Source organism: Myotis brandtii, unplaced genomic scaffold, assembly GCF_000412655.1.
Source record: "Myotis brandtii unplaced genomic scaffold, ASM41265v1 scaffold344, whole genome shotgun sequence".
NCBI classification, from domain to species: domain Eukaryota; kingdom Metazoa; phylum Chordata; class Mammalia; order Chiroptera; family Vespertilionidae; genus Myotis; species Myotis brandtii.
Genome location: NW_005363247.1, coordinates 1,268,706 through 1,289,943, shown reverse-complemented (window position 1 = coordinate 1,289,943; position 21,238 = coordinate 1,268,706). Strand labels below are relative to the sequence as shown.

Here is a 21,238-nt window from a genome sequence, read left to right as displayed (position 1 = left end):
GCTGTGTGCACAGTCTTGTTGTAGTTAAGCCTTGATTGCTGTTGGTATCACTGGGAGGAATTGACCTCCAGGCCAATTGGCTGTGAGGACCAGTTGTTCTACAATGGGAGAACTTCTGTGCTAGAGACACCCTTATGGGGCAGGACTTGCTTCAGTGGGGCTTTGGTGCTCACTGAGTCTGCCCAGGTTTTTAGGCAGAGAAAGGCCAGGCCATTCATATGCAAAAGCCTCTGCACACAGCTTGGGTGGGGTTGTAAATTGGGTTGGGCAGGGTCTCAGGAAATCACCAGTGCAGAGCAAACCACAATGGCTGCCAGTCTGCTCTGCCTTGTAGAGGTCCCCGGGTCTGTGTCCCGTAGCCCCGTGCAGGAACAATGACTGCTGCAAGCACTGCTGCAAGCACCTCTGTGAGAAAGCCTCCCTCACGTTACTGCCCGATACCAGACCAGTTTCTCTCAGTATGAGTCTGGGTCCCCAAATTCTCGCCCGGTACTGGAGTTCAGAGCAGTGGGGAGCTTGTTTCTCCCTCCCGATTGAAAAAGACAACAGCGTACCCAGCTGCCAGCCCCTTTCGCCCGCGCCTCCGTACCTCTGCACTTCCACACCTCTGCAGCTCCTACTGGACTTAGTGCGCTTTTCTCTTTCCTTCTAGTTGTAGAATTTCCACTCAGCCAGCCTTTCTGTGGTTCTGAATGATATTCGTTTTGTCTTTTAGTTGTAGTTTTAATGTGGTTGTGCACGGCAGCAAGTTCAGGTGTTTACCTATGCTGCCATCTTGGTGGTCTCGACAGATTTTTTTTTTAAAATCTATAAAAGTAGTAATAGCTGGCTAATGTGGGGATGAAATGAGTTAATTGGTAATGCCTAGCACTTAGCAAGTACTACATGACTGTTGTCATTATTTTCCATGCTCGACATACAGTGGTATCTAAAAAATGCTTTCTATATTTTTTTTGCCAAGCATCTTATTTGGTTTGGTGTGTTTATGCCTTCAAGGAGAACAATTTGTTATAATAGAAATCTGGGTTCTAGTTTGGATCACCCATTAATCTGATCTTGACCAGTTAGTTAGAGGGAGTTCATATAAAATGAAAATGTTTTAATATTTTTAATTGAACCTTTAACTGTTTTTGAGTATTCAACTGGAATTTGGTTTTTTTATTGATACTGTGAAATGGTGAACCAGATACTTAGTTTTTGTATCACAGCTTACCAACAGGTATTAGAAATTCTTAGATTTTGAGTTATTGGATGATTTACAGTTGATTCCTATGACTTGTGTTTGTGTGTTCAATCTAAATCTAAACTGTTTAATAAATGTGCCCAATTAAAGATAGTTCCCTAATATAACCTCTACCTTGGCTTTTCATGTCACTGAGAACCTATGTCATAATATTACTATACTAATCTCCTAGTAAAATTTGAATCAGACTAACTAGAAAGACATTCTCTTCCTAATTGCAACTTAATCTGTGTATGTGCATTTAAATGTTACGGATTTCACTTAGATTTGCTTCATTTCTTTATGTCCTATATCTTAGAAGACTGTTCAAATTTTCATTGTTTTTTTTTTCCATTTCCTTCCAAAGAGCACCTCGTAGATAAGCATGTTGTAGAATCAAAATAAATGTAGTCAAATTTTATTGGAATTCAAGTTCTGTAAAGATGGTTGTGTCTGACTCCCACAAAGTTATTTGTGGTTTTTCCTGAACTTTTCCTTCTGCAGCAAAGTTCTATTTTCATTAACTACACACTATTTTAAAGTAAAAGATGGTGGTGAAAGATCAGTCTGTGTTACCTTTGGATTTTTTTTCTTCGTGAAAGCAATGGCAGTCTTGATTGTAACAGAAAATTATCTGGAATTTGGACTCGAAGCAGGTAATTCATACAACTTTAAAAATCAGTTTTGCTTTATCTAGTGTTACTATTTTTTACTTCAATATTCAAGTAAGTTTTACATCAGATAAGTTTTTAAAATTAGGTTAGAGGTGCATATTTTGCAATGTTCTAAATAACCTTTATTGTTATTAAGTAATATCTTCCTTCCTCTTTTGTTTTAGCTAAGTTTTTGTTACCTTTCTTCAGACATGCACTCTTTCCCCACTTTTTCCTTATAATTAAATGAGTTTCTGTAATGCTAAAGTTTACTCACATAAACACAGATGCAAATCTTAATGCAAATTTTATGCACACTCATGGAATGTACAAATATCAAAAGGATGTTTTCAAAGACTGTTCCTGCTAGTAACCAAATTTTATTGCATTATGGCATGATAATTAGCACATGAAAGAGCTAAACTAGTCACTTCAAAGTGTAAGATGCTCTGTTTTCTAGCATTTTATTTCCAAAGAAAGATTCTGTATTTTACTTCAGTGGTAAGAATAATATTTTTCCCCTACAGGATTTACAAATTTTTCAGACAGTGCGATGCAGTTTCTTGAAAAGCAAGGTTTAGAATCTCAGTAAGTTCTTTTTTTTTTTTTAATTAAGCATCACTTAAACTTTTACATTTTTAGTAGAATAGATTTATTACGAGTGGTTCTTTGTAACCAGTGAAAGAGTTTTAAGTAGGACTGTCACTTTTAGAAATACTCTTTTAATTTTTACATTTGTATAAAATTAGTATCTTTCACAGAATTTTTACATGTCACATATCAAATTCTATGTTGAATATGTAGGTTGGATTGTTCAAATGTAGCTAAAGAGATGCCTGATTTCGTTTATAGTTCACTAAATTCTATGGATATTTGGATAAGTGCAGTCCTTTTGTAAAAGTTACTCTTTGTGTATTACTATTAATGTGTTTTTTAAATGATTGATTAGAAGAAAGAAAAATTCCTAGAAAGGTAACTGTAAAAATTTATCCGATTTTTTAAAATTTTATTTTTAGGGGTCCTGTTTCAAAACTTACTTTCAAATTTTTCCTGGCTATTTTCTGTTCACTCATTGGGGCTTTTTTGACATTTCCTGGATTACGGCTGGCTCAAATGCATCTGGATGCCCTGAATTTGGCAACAGAAAAAATTACACAGTAAGCGGAAAATGTACATAAGCACATGCAGATAAATATATGTTTTCCATCTTATTGAAGGTATATTATTGTAATGAAATCATACATTTTTATATTGAAAATTAATTTGATGTCACACTACTTCCTCTTTCTACTTTAAGCAAGTTTTTTTTATTCACTTCCAAATTTTAAGTCCTGGGTTTAAAAAATATAACATCAATTGCTAAATTGTTTTACCTGTTAGAATGGAAATGTCATTATTTATGTTAACTTTTTATCGCAGGACAATTTTTGATATTGTAATTTCTACAACTGAACTGAGGATCTATGGAATATTTTCTTTGAATTGTATGTAAACTGTTATTTAATTTTTTTTAAAAAACATTTACATAAAGTAAAATATGTATACATAAGAGGTGTTTGTACAACTCTTGTTAGAAGGATGCATTATTTTATTTTTGGGATTGTTAGTACTGTACACTGTTAAATATCATAGACTAATTTTAACTATCAAATTTTATTTTCATTCTCAATGGAGAAATCATATTTGAAAACCTATATATAGTTCAAAGCCCATTTACTATATTCTTTGTGGTTATCGTATATATTTTTTTTGTTGATGCAGATACCTTAGCTGACAGGTTTATAGATCCAGCTCGTATCCACATCCAAATTCCCTCCTCATCTTTTTGTTTTGCAATAGAAGCCTGAGTTGAGAATAGTCTTTTTTGATATATGTATTTATAGTCGTTAAGTTTCTGAATGATCATTTCTTAACATTTCTGCTCTTTAAAAACCCATACTTTAATGATGCTGATTCTGTAGTGTTTTTATATCAATATCTCTTACCTATGTCATTTCCTTTATTTTAATTTTGACAGTCTTTTGTTTTTTTTCTTACCTCCATTTTTTTAGATATGTGTGTGTGTGTTCACTTACTCTCACCTACCAATGCACACTGCTTCATCCCACTTTTTCCTCCTCTTTTTTACTCAGTATGTTCTTGGCTACATCCTGCCTTTCTCCCACCATTCCATTTATCTAATGGCTTCTTTTAAAACAAAACCTGGTTCTCCTCCCTTCTCTACACACACACTTTAGGCCACTAACCCCAGTGTTATGATTTAAATAAGCTGAAAGGGTGGGTGGAGGGGAGTCCTTCACCAGCTACTGAAACCGCTGTGGGCTGCTCCTTAATACTAGAGTGTTCCCTAGCAACACTGCATACCTAATACTGCTGCTTTCTTCCCCACACCCGAAGGTTTACCCAGCCTGTGAGATGAGAGAATCACTTTATTAAAACATTAAAAACATTTAGTGGTGTTTTGGGGTGGGGGCGGAGGCACATTTTAGTTTCCTTTTAAAACGTGGCTTCTTTTTAAGATTTTTCACTTTAGTGATTTGGAGTCTTATTTTCAGTTTATTGTAGCCCCACATTGTATTGTAGCACTCTGCCTGATACATGGGTGTGAGCAAGCCCATTTTGTTGAGAGAGTAGCATGACTGGCACAGAGAGCAACGTCCTCTTCACCCCCATGGCCAGGCACTAGTACTCATTTTAATGCCAGAGCTTGGAACCAGAGTTCCACCATTCCCTGTCAGGTGTTCATGGTTCCCAGCTGTGTGTGTGTGTGTGTGTGTGTGTGTGTGTGTGTGTGTGTGTTAAACCTTCCAGTGTAGCCCTTCACTGTGGTTGATAATGAAAGTAGTACATGGCAATAAAATAATCTGAAGGATTTCTCTTTTTTTCTAAAATAAGAAAAATCCTTACTAGTCATCTATCTCTGTGGGGTATATGTTTGGGACAACACTTAATGAAGGTATAGCTCATACCTGAAACCTTTTGCTGTATTAAAGTATATTGTCTTGTTAGGAGTAATATAAATTTATTTGATTAGTAAAGGATAGGGAAATTTATTTCATGTATTTTTATAATATCCAAGAAGAAAACTTATAAATTATTTATGATTTTAATAACATAATTAGAACAATATACATGATCATTATATATTGAAAGCTTCCTGAGTTGTTGCAATAGGTTCCATCTACTGTATGCCTTCTAGTATTATGGATCTTGCTAGTCCCTATATCTTACTTGTAAATAATGAGGCATGTTGTTTTAGCTACACTGAAAAGTATCAAAAGATGACTGCATACTGAAAAATCTTTGAATTCATTGATTATGTAAAGTTAGAGAATCATTTAAGTACCTGTGTATTAAATCAGGGAGATAGGAGGGGTTTTTAATGCTACAATAGAAGTGAACAGATTTAGATTTTAATGCTAGATCTGCCCTTGACATAATAATTGCTATGAGCAAATCCTTTAACTTTCATGGATCTAAGTGTTCTTATCTGAAAAATTAAGACAATGAAATAGTTTTGCAAGGGTTCAAATCAGTGTTAAATGATAATGATAAATATTAAATAATGGTGATAGTAGCACCTTAAATATATAGAATCCTGTAAATAAGTTTTTGCCTCCGTTATGTAAGTCCCAAGTTTCTGTAGTTTATTAGTGTATTTTGTTTCTGGATTTTTATGTTTATTTCTTGCATACTTTCAGAACATTGCTTCATATCAACTTCTTGGCACCTTTACTTATGGTTCTGCTCTGGGTAAAACCAATCACCAAAGACTACATTATGAACCCACCATTGGGTAAAGAAAGTGTCCCTTTGTAAGTATGGGTGTTTGAGGGCTAATTTTTGTTTCATTATATAATAAAAAATGTATACTGTATTAAAAATTTTAAGCAGAATATTGGGACACTTTTTAAAACAATAGAAATGCTAAAAGTGTGTTGTAAAAGTGAAGCTTCAAGTCCTCATTTTACTTTTTGTGATCTTCATTAATAAATGTGGATGATTATTACCCTGCATTAACATTATTTTGAATACTTACAAGTTTTTCTGCTTTTTCAGTTATTGTCCAGTTGTTATCTGATATTTTTCTATTGTCATTATGCCTGTTTTAAAGATACTTTGTATAATTCTTTTATTGTTTTGGTTGTGAAAATTATGGAGGAAAAAATAAGTATAAATGGAAATTCATTTATAAAGCCCCCATAGTAGTTATAACATTTTCCATATTTGCTTCACCCTTTTTTTGTTTTGTTTTATATAGTTTTTCAAGTATATTAGAGGCATAACATTTTTACTCCTACGTACTTTAGTGTGCACCTCTAAAAAATAAGGGCATTTTCCTGCATATCAGTATCGTCATCGCACTGATCAAAATTTTAAATAATGCCTTGACATTATTATCTAATATTATCTCTCCACTTAGACAGCCATATTTTAATAGAAGATGGTAAGGAAACATAGAAATAATTTACTAAAAGACATTAATAAATGTACTTGATATGTTAACTCATTAGCCTTGTGAAATGATGTTAGAGTAATAGAAAGGTTCATACAGAGCTGGTTTAAACCCCAGTTCTGATCTTCACTAAAACTGTCACTTGAGGGAGATTATTTAACTTCACTGAGCCTCTGTTTCCCCATCTGGAAAATGAAGATAATAGTATCCACCTCACAAAGTTATCATTGGAATTAAATGAAAGAACACATGTAATGCAACCAGCTGGAAATAAGTGCTTAATAAATATTCCCTTCAGTGCTTTACCTCATCAAAATTAAAATAGAAAATTTTGACTAGTCATTGACTCCACAGTGTGCATTTTATGTTATGTATACTTTTAGATCCCGGTACAGATTTGTCTTAGATTATATAATCAGTGATGACCATAACTTTTTTTATTATTTTTTTATTTTTAGAGAGAGAGAGAAATGTTGATGTGAGAGAGAAACATTGATCAGTTGCCTCCTGTCTGCACCCCGACCTGGGATTGAACCCCCAAACTAGGTATGTGCCCTGACCAGGAATCGAACCTGAAACCTTTTGTTATATGGGACGATATTCCAATCAACAGAGCCCCCCAGCCAGGGCCATAACATTTATTAAAAGTTAATCTTATTGAATTAGGGAAGTACCAATAAAAGAATGTTTTTCCCCCACACAATTAAGCCTTAATGGTAAATTTAACTTCACAGATTCACTAAGTATTTAAAAGTGAGTCTCTCTCTCCTCTCCTCCTCTTTTTCTTTCCTCTAGCATGCCCGAAACTTTCCCCTTCAAGTTGCTAATGTCTTTCTTTCTCTTAAACTCAAGGGCCATTCTTTTGTCTCTGAACTTGTTTCCTAGGCCCATGTAGTCCAGTTGGCTCACTTCTTCCACAGTTCACTTCTACCTTTGTGACTTTCTAAATAATCTTTTGTTTGTATTTGGGGGGTGGTAAAGCATATATCCTGAGAATCCTGGGGCTCTAGACAAAATCTCAGAAAAACTTCTAACTAATGTCTTTGATGTTGAAAGCATTCCCAGTCTTTCTTTGAAGTTTGGTCATAGACGTTGGATTTTATACTCCTACTAGTGACTCGGTGCACGAATTCCTGCACACTGAAAGGAAATTAATTAGAAGAAATATTTTAATATTGCTATTCATCCTTTCTTTATAATAGAAGTGTCAACCAAATTCACGATTGACAATGACAGATTGAAACACACAAGTGCGATTGGCACCAGCGAGAGTTTTATACGTATGGCGCATGCGAGAGTCAACTTAGCCTTTTATATATAAAGAATAAACTTGCTTAATTAGACCTGCTTTCTGATTTAGCTAGACTTTTTCCAGCCCAGTGAAGCACCCCAACTGCTCTTTCAGATAATTGTCAGCAACACAGCAGTAAATATCAACACAAAGTACATTATTATTGTAGATCACGCAGGGAGAACAAAGGGTAAAATATTTAACTATAGCAGTGTTTGACTATACTCTGCGCAGTGAGAAAACCCGAAGTCATTTTTAAGGTCCATCATTTCTTACTTTTCAATCAGTCAACTTTCTAAACTTTCTATATCTCCGTTTTCCGGCTAATGAAAAGAAAATAGGATTCTATTGAGCCTCCTATCTACCTACTCCAGGACTTCTGTGAGGATCAAATGAGATGAGGCACGTGAAAACACTTCACAAACATTTGGTTAAAGTGTAAAATGTTTGCACGTGGCTATAAAACAAGTTGTGTTCCCGGGCTGAAGAAACTCCAAGGAGGCTATTTGCTAGGAGGAGGAAGCTGGGCGTTGCTACGTGACATCATTACCCAGCGCCCGCAGCCACCCTTTCTGGGCTGGGCTGGGCTGTGGGTCGCATTTTGCGCCATGGGGTTTTGGCAGCATGGGCTGCAATTTGGTGGGCTGTCACTCCGGGGTGGTGGCAGGGCCTATGTTCCACTTAGGGGAAGCCAAATACTGCTTTGTTGGCGCCAGGTCCGCGGTGCCGTTTCTTTGTAAATGGCCAGTGCGCCTCATGGCAGCTCCTGCGTTGAGCGTCTGCCCCCAGGTGGTCAATTTATGTCATAGCGACCGGTCAGATGGTTCGAGGGACACTTAGCATATTAACCTTTTATATATATAGATTATTATATTCTCTGATTTTATATTTGCCTTAGTTTAATTAGGAAAATAGGAACCCAGCATTCATGATATATCCATCATACACCAGTTATTATGCTAGGTGTTGATAATTTACATATTTTATGTCATTCTTACAGTAATTCTGTGTGTGATTGCTATTCTCATCTCATTTTATAAATGAAGTAATGGACTCAGAAATTAAATAATTTGGCTAATGTTTATTCAGTCAGATTTGGTATATATAAAGCACTTAGCACTTACCAACATTCATTTCCCACTTTCACCCTAACTAAACTTTGTGCATGTTAGTAGCAAATACTATGCTTAAAGGAAATGGAGATAAATGATTTTGCCTTGTTTGTATATTAAATTATAGAAAAATTTTGTTTTATATGAAGACCTAGTATTGCCTTCCTATATCTTTGTTTTCTTTGTTCCATCCCCATTTCTGATCCATTTCATAAGTAATTCAAAGGTCTTTATTTGTAGTCAGAAGCAAAAATGGTTATAATGCAGTTTCAACCCAGAAATGTATTTAAATCCATCCATGTGTTCTGATTTAGCATCAAAAAAATAAAATGTGGTCATTTGTGCGTGCTCGTGACCTCATAAGAAGAAAACCAAAAGTGAACATAGAACATATACAGTGAAACCTAGAATGACTTCAGGAATTTGGAGAAATGTCTTCTGCCTGTTCTTTACTTATGTATTTTATCCCGGCTCAGACTTCTTCTTAAGATACCCCATTAGATCAACTTCCCAAATCTTTATGAGGTTAGTTAAATAATCTGAGTTAGAAGTACTATTTAATGACTGTTATTATAAATCCTGAAGTCATAAACTGAGCAAATATTTTTTTTGATTAACTGCTTTATTCTATTCCCTTCATTTCCATTACCTGTCACCCTCAAAGTCTGTGTAATAGCTGTCTTCAGGATGCTATCAGTCAAGCCCCCTTGTTGCGCAGCTCCCGCGAGCGCAGTGTTGTCTATAGGCCCCTTGGAAAGATGCAGGGCTGTGGATGGCTTTGCATCTTCTAGCCACAATACAGGACGGAGAGAAGTAGGTTTACAATTGTGAGTACACAAATCAGAGTCTATTTTTGTTCTATTCATTAAATACTGTATTGTTTTCCACATGAACAACTGTAGACCTACTTTTCCCCCATGCCATAGATGGGTCATTGGCTTAATAGTTCCACAGTCTCCAGTGCTTTCCTGCTTTCTTTTTCCTGGTCTCCAGTTGAAGAGCACCCAACTCCTTTCATTTCACAGTCAGTTTTTTTCCATGGAGAAGGATCGATAGAGAAAAGGATCCCAAGTACTACTGTACTTTCTTTCTTTTAGATATCTTTCCTACTTTACTTTCGTGAACCATTCATCTATCTGGTTCTGTTATACCAGTGAAAGTACTGTATTATATAGGCAAGTCTGTGGCAGAGTGGGATACTTTTGCTTTATATCTTCAACTGTAGCTAAGTGTAGGTTTCTAACTATAGGTTATGGTGAACATTAGCACATAACTAACGTGCTAGCATAATAAGATCTTTGAAGCACCATGTCAACTTTTTGATCTGTAGAATGACAGAAGCTACATTCGATACTCTGCGACTCTGGGTAATAATCCTGCTGTGTGCTTTACGGCTGGCCATGATGCGTAGTCACCTGCAAGCTTACTTAAACTTAGCCCAGAAGTGTGTGGATCAGATGAAGAAAGAAGCAGGCCGAATAAGTACAGTGGAGCTACAGAAAATGGTAAGTTTTATACTGTAGTTAAAATGAAAAATAACAAATACTGTGTTGTAAGAAAAAAATAATTTGGTTTCTTTTAATAGATTGTAATTTTATTTTATAATATTTTTATTGTAAATAAATGGGATGATTTTATACAGACATCAAGAGACTTTGATCTGATTTTGGTGTTAAAAGAAAGGGTCTTTTTAAAAAAATATTGTTATTGTTGAGAATACTACAGATGTCCCTCCTTTTTTTTCTCCCCCTTGCTCTTCACCACCCAGTTCCCACCCTGCCCCAGGCCTGTACCATCCTATTGTCTGTGTTCATGGGCAATACATATATGCATATAAGTTCTTTGGTTAATCTAGTCCCACTGCCAACCCCCCTTCCCTCTGTGCTTGGTCAGTCTGTTCCATGTAAAAAAGGGTCTTAATTCCTCTTTCTGCCTTAAGTGCTTTAAGCACCTTACAGTAGTGTGGTGTAAAGCTGTGGTATGTCTACTATTGCTAAGTTGAGATCCTCTAATTGATTGGAAAGACATTACAATATATTGTCAAGCCTTTATGAATTAAAGGGTAGGAAATATTAATTTTAGTGACTACATATATTTTGTTTTAACATTATTCCAAAAATTGACCATGAAACGTAAATATTTAACTTAATGGGGATTCCAGAGGAGGAAAGTGCTAGGAATCCCTCAAGCATTGTAGCGGACTGGACATCTAGCCTGGTCATGTCTTTTTTTTTTTTTTTTTTTTTTTTTTTTAGATTTTGTGTTAGAGCCCTTTTTTTTTACTTCAGGAGTGTTTATCAACATTCAGCATTTTTCTGTTTGTCCTTTATATCTTTTCATACTCTATAATTATTTGACCTTAAACAAATATATTCATATAGGATGGGGAGTTGATGCTTTTATTTATGAGGGGGTTTTGTTCATGGATGACTCTGCCTATTACTATTATTTAGTTTGATATTTTTTTAGGTGTCTGTCTTTAGAGATTGCTTATTTTGTTTTATATTTGAAATGTAAGTGAATATATACTATTTGAATTTTTGTGGTTATTTTCTTCAATTTATATTAATCACGTAATAACTTTTTAAAGGAAACTATTTTAATATTTTCACACTTGAAGAAACTTATCTTCAAACTGAGCCTTTCTGAAGTCAGTTTGGGGACATTTATAATGAGGTACAAAACTTATTACCATTTAGTTTCATTTCCATGAAAGGATTTCTTATCTCTTAAACAGTTCAGTTTGACAGTTATTTGAAAGTTTAAATCACTCATAACATGTCAGCCATATTAGACACTGAAGAATGTTGTTGGTTGTAGGTGGCTCGGGTCTTTTATTACCTCTGTGTCATTGCACTGCAGTACGTGGCGCCTCTGGTGATGCTGCTTCACACAACTCTGCTTTTAAAAACACTAGGTAGGTGTGCCCTGGCAACTGGGAACATGTTGTACTTTCCACCTGTGGTTAATAATGCTTCTTGTTATCTACAAGGAAATATGCATCTTAAAATTGTTCCTCTCTTGAAAAGTTTGAATAGGAAACATGGAAAACTTTTAGAAGTTGATTTCTCATGTTGAAAACTCAAGCCCATATGGTTTTATGTTGTGCTTTACTTATAAAAATTGATTACCAAAGGTTAGTTCCCAGATTTATTGAATAACTTGAGTGATCACTGTTGATCTTATTTTATGTTATAAAAGAACTTTTTAAGGTTTTGTTAGTGCCTAATATTTAAATTATTCCAAGATACTTATAAACTTATATGAATTAGAGAATCCTTTTGTGAGTTCTACTTTATATATAGCTTAAGTTGAAGAGTAGAGATTTCTCCATGGAAGAACAGTTATCCTATAAGTCTGTTAACTAAGGTATCACGTCCCTGTGTGTTGTTATTCAGGAAGTATCTATTATTGTATTGATCGTTTTTCTTGGTGCCAGTGGGAGGAGGGGTTAAGAAGCTAAAAGAACTAAAAGTATTATTTGAGTGGGCTTAGTAGGTACTGTAGAGCTGATGATAGTTGGAAATGTCCTTTAGGAATCTATGGAACATAAAGGAGTAGCTCAATTGTAAATGATGTGATTCATATCCTATCCAACATTAGAAAGTATATGATGAAAAAATTTCTGGAAGCTATTAATAGTCTTTCACACTAAAATCACAGATAGTTTCTGAGAAAGAAATTTATTCTGATATTCTAGAGGAAGAAAAGATTTCTAAGAAGTTATTGAGTCTGTCTCTGTCACTTCAGTAGAGATAGTTGATTCAGATATTACATAAGGAAAAATTTTTTATTATTTTAGAAGATTTTAGTGTAGCTATCAAAAGTAAATTATACTTGTAGCTTTTATATATACTTTTACGGATGAGGCCAGATTACAGTCTGATCAAGTTGAATGAATATTTTACTAGGTATGTTGAAAGATTATTATTTTACTTTATATTTAACATAAAATAATTTATTTTGCCACAAAATTCTTGTTTTTAATTTCAAATATAAATTAAACAGTTTATTATTTTTAATAAGAAGCTTTGGAATTAGTTATTCTTCAAGTTTTATTTGTGTCTTGAATTTTCTAGGTCATCATTCCTGGGGCATTTATCCAGAATCCATCTCTACCTTGCCAATGGATAATAGTCTACCATCCAATTCTGTTTACTCCGAATTACCATCTGCTGATGGGAAGGTGAAGGTAACTGTTACACAGATAACAGTGGCACTGAGCAGCTTAAAAAACATTTTCACTCCTCTGCTCTTTCGAGGACTTCTGTCTTTTCTAACCTGGTGGATTGCTGCGTGTCTCTTTTCTACAAGCCTTTTTGGGCTTTTCTATCACCAGTATCTCACTGTGGCATGAATCTCAGTTAACAAAAAAGGATATCCAAGTCACACTTGGGATTCAAATATTTGTGCCCTTGAAGGGCTGACAAAAAAAAAACAGAAGAAAGCAAATACAAAGGAAAAAAGAAACATATCAGAGTATCTTGTTTGAAATGCTTCCTCTGTATTCTCAGGGTGAATTAATGATGTTATATGTAAAATTACTGAATAGATTAAGTGCTATACTGTGGCATTGGAAATGTTAACTCCTTGTATTAACTGATGTGAGAGAGGGCTATCTGCAAGGGTAATACTTCTGATTGCCTTGGTTTACAGAAACCTCTGAAACAGTCTTTGAAACTTTTCTTATGACTCCAGTTATCGGTTGCTCTCAGTGGTATTAAGGTACTGTTAATATTCATGTGGCTGCCTGCAGAACACTCTTCAAACTGAGCCATGTTTTAGAGGAGGTTAAGGAGCTAAAGTTGTTTCTGTTGGTAATATATTAGTCACTCTTCAAAGGACAATAATGAAAAAATCCAACAGAAAGGAAGAAATAGCTACTGTATATTACAGTAAAGAAAGCTGCATAGTAATTTTAAATTCAGTGGAGATGTACATGCTTACTATCTGCAAGTACTGCTGCTTGAAAGTAGCAAGAGTATTGTTTTAAATGTATTCTGTCCAACTTGAGGGATCTTTTAAAATGACTGGCTTTATGAACATTCGCAATCTTGCTGTTAGGTTTGGAACTCCCATATTTTATTTTATTTTATGATCCTAAATATTTCTTTTTAATAATCTAAAAATATTTATCAATATTGATCAGATCTTTAAAAAATTACTTTGTAATCCTGCTGAATACCTGTATGTATTGTATATCCTATCTAATTAAATATATAATATATTGAGATTATAAAAGATGAAAATATTGGATCCTTATAATATTTTAAGTTGCTGAATGTATGTTAAAACATTGAATGAGATGTCTTTGTGTCTAGAAATTTTCTTTCTTTTTGGAATGAGATTAAAATACATTTTGAGAATTTATTAGAGCAAGCAATTTATTTGTGTTGCCTGTGTGAGACTAGTCATATTTTTAAGGAGCTAAAGTTGTTTCTGTTGGTAATATATTAGTCACTCTTCAAAGGACAATAATGAAAAAATCCAACAGAAAGGAAGAAATAGCTACTGTATATTACAGTAAAGAAAGCTGCATAGTAATTTTAAATTCAGTGGAGATGTACATGCTTACTATCTGCAAGTACTGCTGCTTGAAAGTAGCAAGAGTATTGTTTTAAATGTATTCTGTCCAACTTGAGGGATCTTTTAAAATGACTGGCTTTATGAACATTCGCAATCTTGCTGTTAGGTTTGGAACTCCCATATTTTATTTTATTTTATGATCCTAAATATTTCTCATATTTTATACTTAGTTGATTTCTCCCAAATGAAAATTGTTTTCTGTCATTTTCAAAAAATCAGAATCCTTTCCACTCTAAACAAATTTATAGATATCATTTAAATCCATGTTAAATAGGACTTGTTTTACATTTGTGGTGTCCAGAATTAGAAATGTTAAATTTCTATTTTATAGTTCAGAAATTGAGGTGATTTCATTGAAAAATGTAAACAAAATGAAAAAATAAAAGTAAAATTCTTTTTCATGCTTTTTACATCTAAAACCCAAATGAAGGGTTACAGTTATAAAGGAAATGAATATAAAATAAACAAGTTTGTTTTTTCTAACAAATAGTAGAATTTATAAATAAATATTCTTCCATATAACTGTCTTTAGAGGCTATATATTGTGTTTCAGTGCTGTTGTTACTACTGAGAGCAATTTTGAAACTTCTTTTGGAATTACTTTCAAGGCTTGTGATTCACTTTGATTTAAATAATCTCAGTACAGCAAATTCCTGCATTTTGGTTTAGATTAAATGTTTTGCAAATAGTTGATATTTTAAAAGATTGAGTGCGTAAGTTGGACAAAACTCTTTGGTTGAAAATGAAGTGTGGCTATAGCCCCGTGGTCGGCAAACTGCAGCTCACGGGCCACATGCGGCTCTTTGGCCCCTTGAGTGTGGCTCTTCCTAAGCCTTACGAGTACCCTAATTAAGTTAATAACAATGTACCTATCTATATAGTTTTAAGTTTAAAAAATTAGGCTCTCAAAAGAAATTTCAATCGTTGTACTGTTGATATTTGGCTCTGTTGACTAATGAGTTTGCCGACCACTGCATAGCCTAATAATACTTCATGTGTATTTCCAAAGAGGCATTCCATATATATTTTGAGATATATTAGCATCACTAAAATTGATTACAGCAAAGTATAACACTTACTTTGTATGTAAAAGTTTTCCCATATTGAACTTGAAAAGAATCTCACCTGATATGACCATTTAATTAAAGAACTACATTTTAGGCCTGGTTGTGTGGCTCAGTTGGTTGAGCATCATCCTGTGCACCAAAAGGGAACCGGATCATTTCCTGGTCAGGGCACATGCCCAGGTTTTGGGCTCGATCCCCAGTAGGGAGCATGCAGGAGGCAGCCAATGGATTTTCTCCTTCACATCAATGTTGTTCTTTCCTTCTTCCTTTCCCTCTCTCTCTCAAATCAGTTTTTAAAAATTTTTAAAATTATTATTTTGAGTTTCAAAGATTGTACAATGGATTTATGGGGGGGAGGGAGGCAGAGAATTCATTGTTGGGTAGAATAACATGTATTTCTAAAAATACTATTGATTTACTCTTTTTAAATTTGAATTTTCCTAAGTACACTGATTTTACACAAGCTGAACATTAACTAATTGATTTGGTTTAGTTTTTTTAACCTTTCAAAGCAAAGAGAAATGATGGTTGTAACTAACTGGTTTATTTATGCATGTTGTCTTTATGCTAAGAATTATATTCTTTAAGTGTAAAAGGGTTTGTACTTTATGTAGACCAAATAATATTTTTTAATTGAGATATAATTGACATATAACATTGTATTTGTTTTAGGTATACAATATAATGATTTGATTTATTGTATGTATTGCAAAATGATTCTAAATATTTTAATAGCCTAAATTACAATTTAGTAGAATTATTTTATTTTTTTATGTCAGACTCTAATCAATATACTATGCTTCAGTGGAGAGTTACTTTTATTATATATTTTTCCAAATTAACTAGGAAATCCTGATAATCTCATTTTGTATGATTTGTGGAATTTTATTTGATATTTGTTCATTTCTCCTCCCGTCCCTGCCCATTGCACTTTAAAAATCAGAGCTTTATTCTCCCTTCTACCCTTTTCTGAAATGAAAAGCATATAATTTTATCCTAATATCTATATACAAATTGATTATCTTTGATATTTTCCCCAGAATTCCAATTGTGTATAAATGACCAGTGCATCCAAGTAGAATGGGTTCATTGTCTTATTATTTCTGATATAAATATCATTGATACAATACTGACGTTTCTTTTTGAGTTATGATTCAGAAAAGATATTCATCTATTAATGGAATTGATAGGTCCAGGAAGCAATAACTAGAATTCATTATGAAATCTATAATTGGAAATTCACTGGTTAGATTTTATTCTTTCTAATGAAGATTAAATTCTCAGTACTACAAAGTATAGGGTCTCAACATTCTCTGAATTCATACATACTTTCTGAGCCATCTCATAATTGAAAATGGTCTATCATGGTCTATGGCTCTATTCAGCAAAATAAAACCAAGTGATTTTTTAATGTGGATCATCTTGTGTCTTCACAGAGCTTTAAGTGGCTTAAAGAATCAGACTTAAACACACTTATGATCTTAGAGTTTGAACCCAGTGTCTCAAGTAGTCACACAGTCTCATGTTTTAACTCCCATGCAGCTCATGTCTATACCTTGGGTTTATAACTGAGCTGATTATATGCCATGAATACCCTGACATGGACACTAAGGATGGTCAAAAGGCTAATGTCAATCTTTCTCTTCTTTAAAGTGGTAAACATTTTTACGTATTTTTTGTTTTCTTTATAAGAAAAAACAGATATAGCTTGTGCATATGCTTGTTTTCTCTTACTAAGGGACTCCTTTTAGCTACAAACTGTTCATTTCTTTAATGGGTCAAATAATTTGTATTTTTCTATTCCATTTGTTTGTTTGTTTTTCCTTCTACATGCTTATTCCTCTCCTTTCTCCCATTTGGCAAAATGCTTGATTTTCTAAAATAGCGTAATTTTGTAGACAGAATTAAGATTCAAGAAACATCTCATCCCATTAGATACTTTTTTTTCACTTATTAAGTATTCAACCCATGCTAATTAAATAGAACTGAACTATCACTATTGCCTCAGTTTTACCATGTTAGATAAAATAAATAGTTTACATTAAAAGTGAGGCTAGATATTTCTAAGTTGGCAATCAGTTTATCTTTATGTTGGCATGAGAAAAATAGAGTAGCTACTTTTGGCTTCAGGAATGGTTATAGATTATGTTAGAAGACATTCATTTATTTTTAATCGGGAAAAGACTTCACAAACAGAATTTTCTCTAGGAATATTTTTGTTTGTACTCATTTTATTTGTTCAATAAATATTTAAGTGCCTATACTGTTCCAAAGACTGCCCTCGATACAACTATGAACAAAATATCAAAATCCCTGCCCTCCAAGAGCCAAAAATCTAGTGGGGGAATGCAGATAATAAACAAAAATAAATATGAGTCAAATATAGGATGTTAGATAGTGGTAAGATCTCATGAGTGGAAGGTGATGGGAATGAGGGAAGAGGGAATATAAAGTTGCATGGCAGGGATAAAGTTAAAATTTTAAATAGAGCACTGAAGGAACACCTCACTCAGAAGGTGATTTCTGAAGGAAATGAGGGTCATCAGACTGTTCTTCTCTTATATCACTATTAGAGGCCTGGTGCACGAAATTCCCTCAGTCCGGCCTGCGCCCTCTCACTGTCCAGGAGCCCTAGGGGGATGTCTGACTGACGTGGAGGCGGGAGAGGCTCCCACCACTGCCATTGTACTCGCCAGCACATGAGCCCAGCTTCTGGTTGAGTGGCACTTCCCCTGTGGAAGCACACTGACCACCAGGGAGCAGCTCCTGTGTTGAGTGCCTGGCCCCTGGTGGTCAGTGCGCATCATAGCGACCAGTCGTTATGCAGTGTGATCAATTTGCATATTAGCCTCTTATTATATAGGATAGTTCTTGATCAATAAAACACCCTGATTGCTAGTTGTGAGGTCACTAAAGGGATTTTTAAAAATATGGACAGCCCTGCCTTAACCGGTTTGGCTTAGTGGATAGAGTGTCAGCCTGCAGACTCAAGGGTCCCAGGTTTGATTCCGGTCAAGGGCATGTACCTTGATTGCGGGCACATACCCAGTAGGGAGTGTGCAGGAGACAGCTGATGGATGTTTCTCTCTCATCAATGTTTCTAACTTTCTATCCCTCTCCCTTCCTCTCTGTAAAAATTCAATAAAATATATATTTTTTAAAAATACGGACAGCTCTAGCTGGTTTGGCTCAATGGATAGAGCGTCAGCCTGCGGACTGAAAGGTCCCAGGTTCGATTCTGGTCAATGGCATATGCCCGAGTTGTGGGCTCGATCCCCAGGAGGAGGAGGTGTGCAGGAGGCAGCCAATCAATGATTCTCATCATTGATGTTTCTATCTCTCTCTCCCTCTCCCTTCATCTATGAAATCAACAATATATATATTATTCATCCCTCCTTCATTTCCTCTCCCTCCCTTCCACTCTCTAAAAATCAATGGAAAAAATATTCTCAGGTGAGGATTAACTGCTGCTCATATATATATATATATTAAAAATATGGACAATAATATATATTTCACTATTCAGTTGGTTTATTGTAAAGGAAGGATTATAGCCATTGAATTAAATGCCGTTTTTTGCTAATAAGTAGTAAACTATACAACAAATATTATCTCACAAGCCCACTTTTATATTTTCTCTGTCAAGTGCATTTTAAATTAATTTGGACATGTTTACATTTTATTTTATTTCAGTAGAACCTTTAAAGACTCATAGGGTTTCAAAAGAGTTGATATGATATGTCCACTTGGCAGAAAAATTTCACTCACTGCTCTTTAATCTGCCGGTAATCTGTTACACAAAGGTAATTACACAAAGGATAACATGGTTGAGAACAAATTATGATAACATTTTAAATTTATGGCACAGTTTGAGTATATTAAGTACCCATTGTTGAAGTATTAACAACGAGTGATATGTATTTAGATAGTGCTCTACAAAAGATAGCTTTAACATCTGTTTTGTTTATTTGGAATGCATTTTTCTTCATGTGATTCTACAATAAAACAATTTATACTTATGCATAGAAAATTCTAAAAGAGTAAACAAATGAAATCATGTTATATTTCAAATAAGTAGCAATGATAAGATAGGAATTACTATAATTGTGTTCGTGTATATATTTACATATTCTTTCATTTCTATTTTTAACAGTTTCTCAGCATGAAATATAATTTTTTGACATATTTAAATGTTTATTATTATAGTAGGTAGTCCACATACCTGTTTTGGATAAGTGGCTTATATCACTTCTGTTATCTGAATAGTGTGTTGAAACCAAATATCAACATCTGAAAAAAAAAAACTGGATTATAGAAAAATTTTATTGAAAATTTTTAATTATTAAACATTTTTTTAATTTCGTAATAAAATTTAAAAAGCAACATTGCAACAATAGGGAAAGTGGAGTCATTTCAACAGTTGGCACTGGAATAATATGTTATCTACATCTTTTTTTTTTTACTGGACATTTATTGTTGCTATCAATTGGTATATATATATTATATCAAGGAATCCCCACAAACTATTTTTCTTTTTATTGAATTTATAGAGGAGACACTGGTTAACAAAATTGTACAGGTTTCTGGTGCACAATTCCACCACACATCATCCATACACTTATTATGTGTTACCCACCCCAAGTCAAGTCTCTCTGTATCACCACTTATTCCCCCTAGAGTCTAGACTAGACCCTCTTCCACCCTCCCCCAGCCCCCTCACTCTGGCAGTCATCACTCTGTTGTCATATCCATGAGTTGGCTCTTTTTTGTTGTTGTTTTTTTGCTCATTCCCTCCAACCCCCCAGCCCTTCAACCCCCCTGCCCCAGCAATCCCTACATCATACTATACACAAAAATTAATTCAAAGGGGAGCATATACCTCATTGCAAAAGCTAAATCCATAAAGTTTTTAGAACAAGTCATAAGAGAATATTGGGTAATTCTAGGGATTGACAAAGGTTTCTTAGGATACAAGCAATGACAATAAAACTTATTTTAATAATAAAATATTTCATAAAAATAAAAACTCACCACCCTGGCAGGGTTTGCTCAGTGGTTAGAACATCGAACCTTGGACTGAATGGTCTGATTTGTTCACGTCAGGGGCACATACCTAGTATCTCGGTTGCAGGCTTGATTCCTGATCCCGGTCAGGGTGCCAGGATGCTTGCTGGAGGCAACCAATCTATATGTCATATCTCTCTCACATTGATGTTTCTCTCTCCCCCTCTCTCCTCTCCATCCCTCCTTCATTTCCTCTCCCTCCCTTCCACTCTCTCTAAAAATCAATGGAAAAAATATTCTCAGGTGAGGATTAACTTCTCATCAAAAAAAAGCAAACCCTATTAAGCAAATAAGATATCATAGCTTGAGATAAAATATTTGCAGAACATGAGACAAAAGACTTGTTCTGGATATATAAAGAACTCCCAAAAAAGATTAAAGAATGAGGAAAAAATTTAAACAGACACTTCACAGTTGACTAAAAAAGCACCATAAAAGGTGCTCAACCTGTAGCAGTTTTAATACATGATCCTTGTTACAGTTTTCTTTTTTGTACAAGTTCATGGAGGTTCTTAGGACACTGGGTTTTTATCTCAGGTTGCTTTAAAGACTAATTTTTTCATCCTGAGGAAAGAAGTAGAAATGCAGTTGCAAAGCATCATTGGATTTTACACTAATTTTTTGACAGTTCTTTCTGCAGAAGTATGTGTTGAAAGAAAAGGGTGCTGGATGGTTACATAAAATGTTAAATAACAGCACTAACTGTATTAAGCATAAAAAGCTTTCAATTTACATGATCATACATTAAATTTGATTTTATATATATATATACATACATACATATATA

The 21,238-nt window shown here is 34.3% G+C and overlaps 1 protein-coding gene across 6 annotated transcripts in view; it reads left to right on the top strand.

The window, feature by feature from the left end:
• The window catches only part of TMEM161B (transmembrane protein 161B), a 75,441-nt gene extending 61,339 nt beyond the window's left edge, over positions 1-14,102 (top strand). For 3 of the 6 annotated variants that reach the window (XM_014543947.1, XM_014543946.1, XM_005871485.2), the window contains 7 exons: positions 1,727-1,878; positions 2,403-2,463; positions 2,892-3,032; positions 5,577-5,690; positions 10,065-10,239; positions 11,555-11,651; positions 12,814-14,102. In XM_014543947.1, coding sequence (XP_014399433.1) covers positions 1,727-1,878; positions 2,403-2,463; positions 2,892-3,032; positions 5,577-5,690; positions 10,065-10,239; positions 11,555-11,651; positions 12,814-13,091 — 1,018 coding nt within the window. In that variant the 3' untranslated portion in view covers positions 13,092-14,102. The remainder of the gene's footprint in view (positions 1-1,726; positions 1,879-2,402; positions 2,464-2,891; positions 3,033-5,576; positions 5,691-10,064; positions 10,240-11,554; positions 11,652-12,813) is intronic. The other 3 variants (XM_014543948.1, XM_014543950.1, XM_014543949.1) reach the window with 1 other exon arrangement.
• Positions 14,103-21,238: the final 7,136 nt, after the last annotated feature.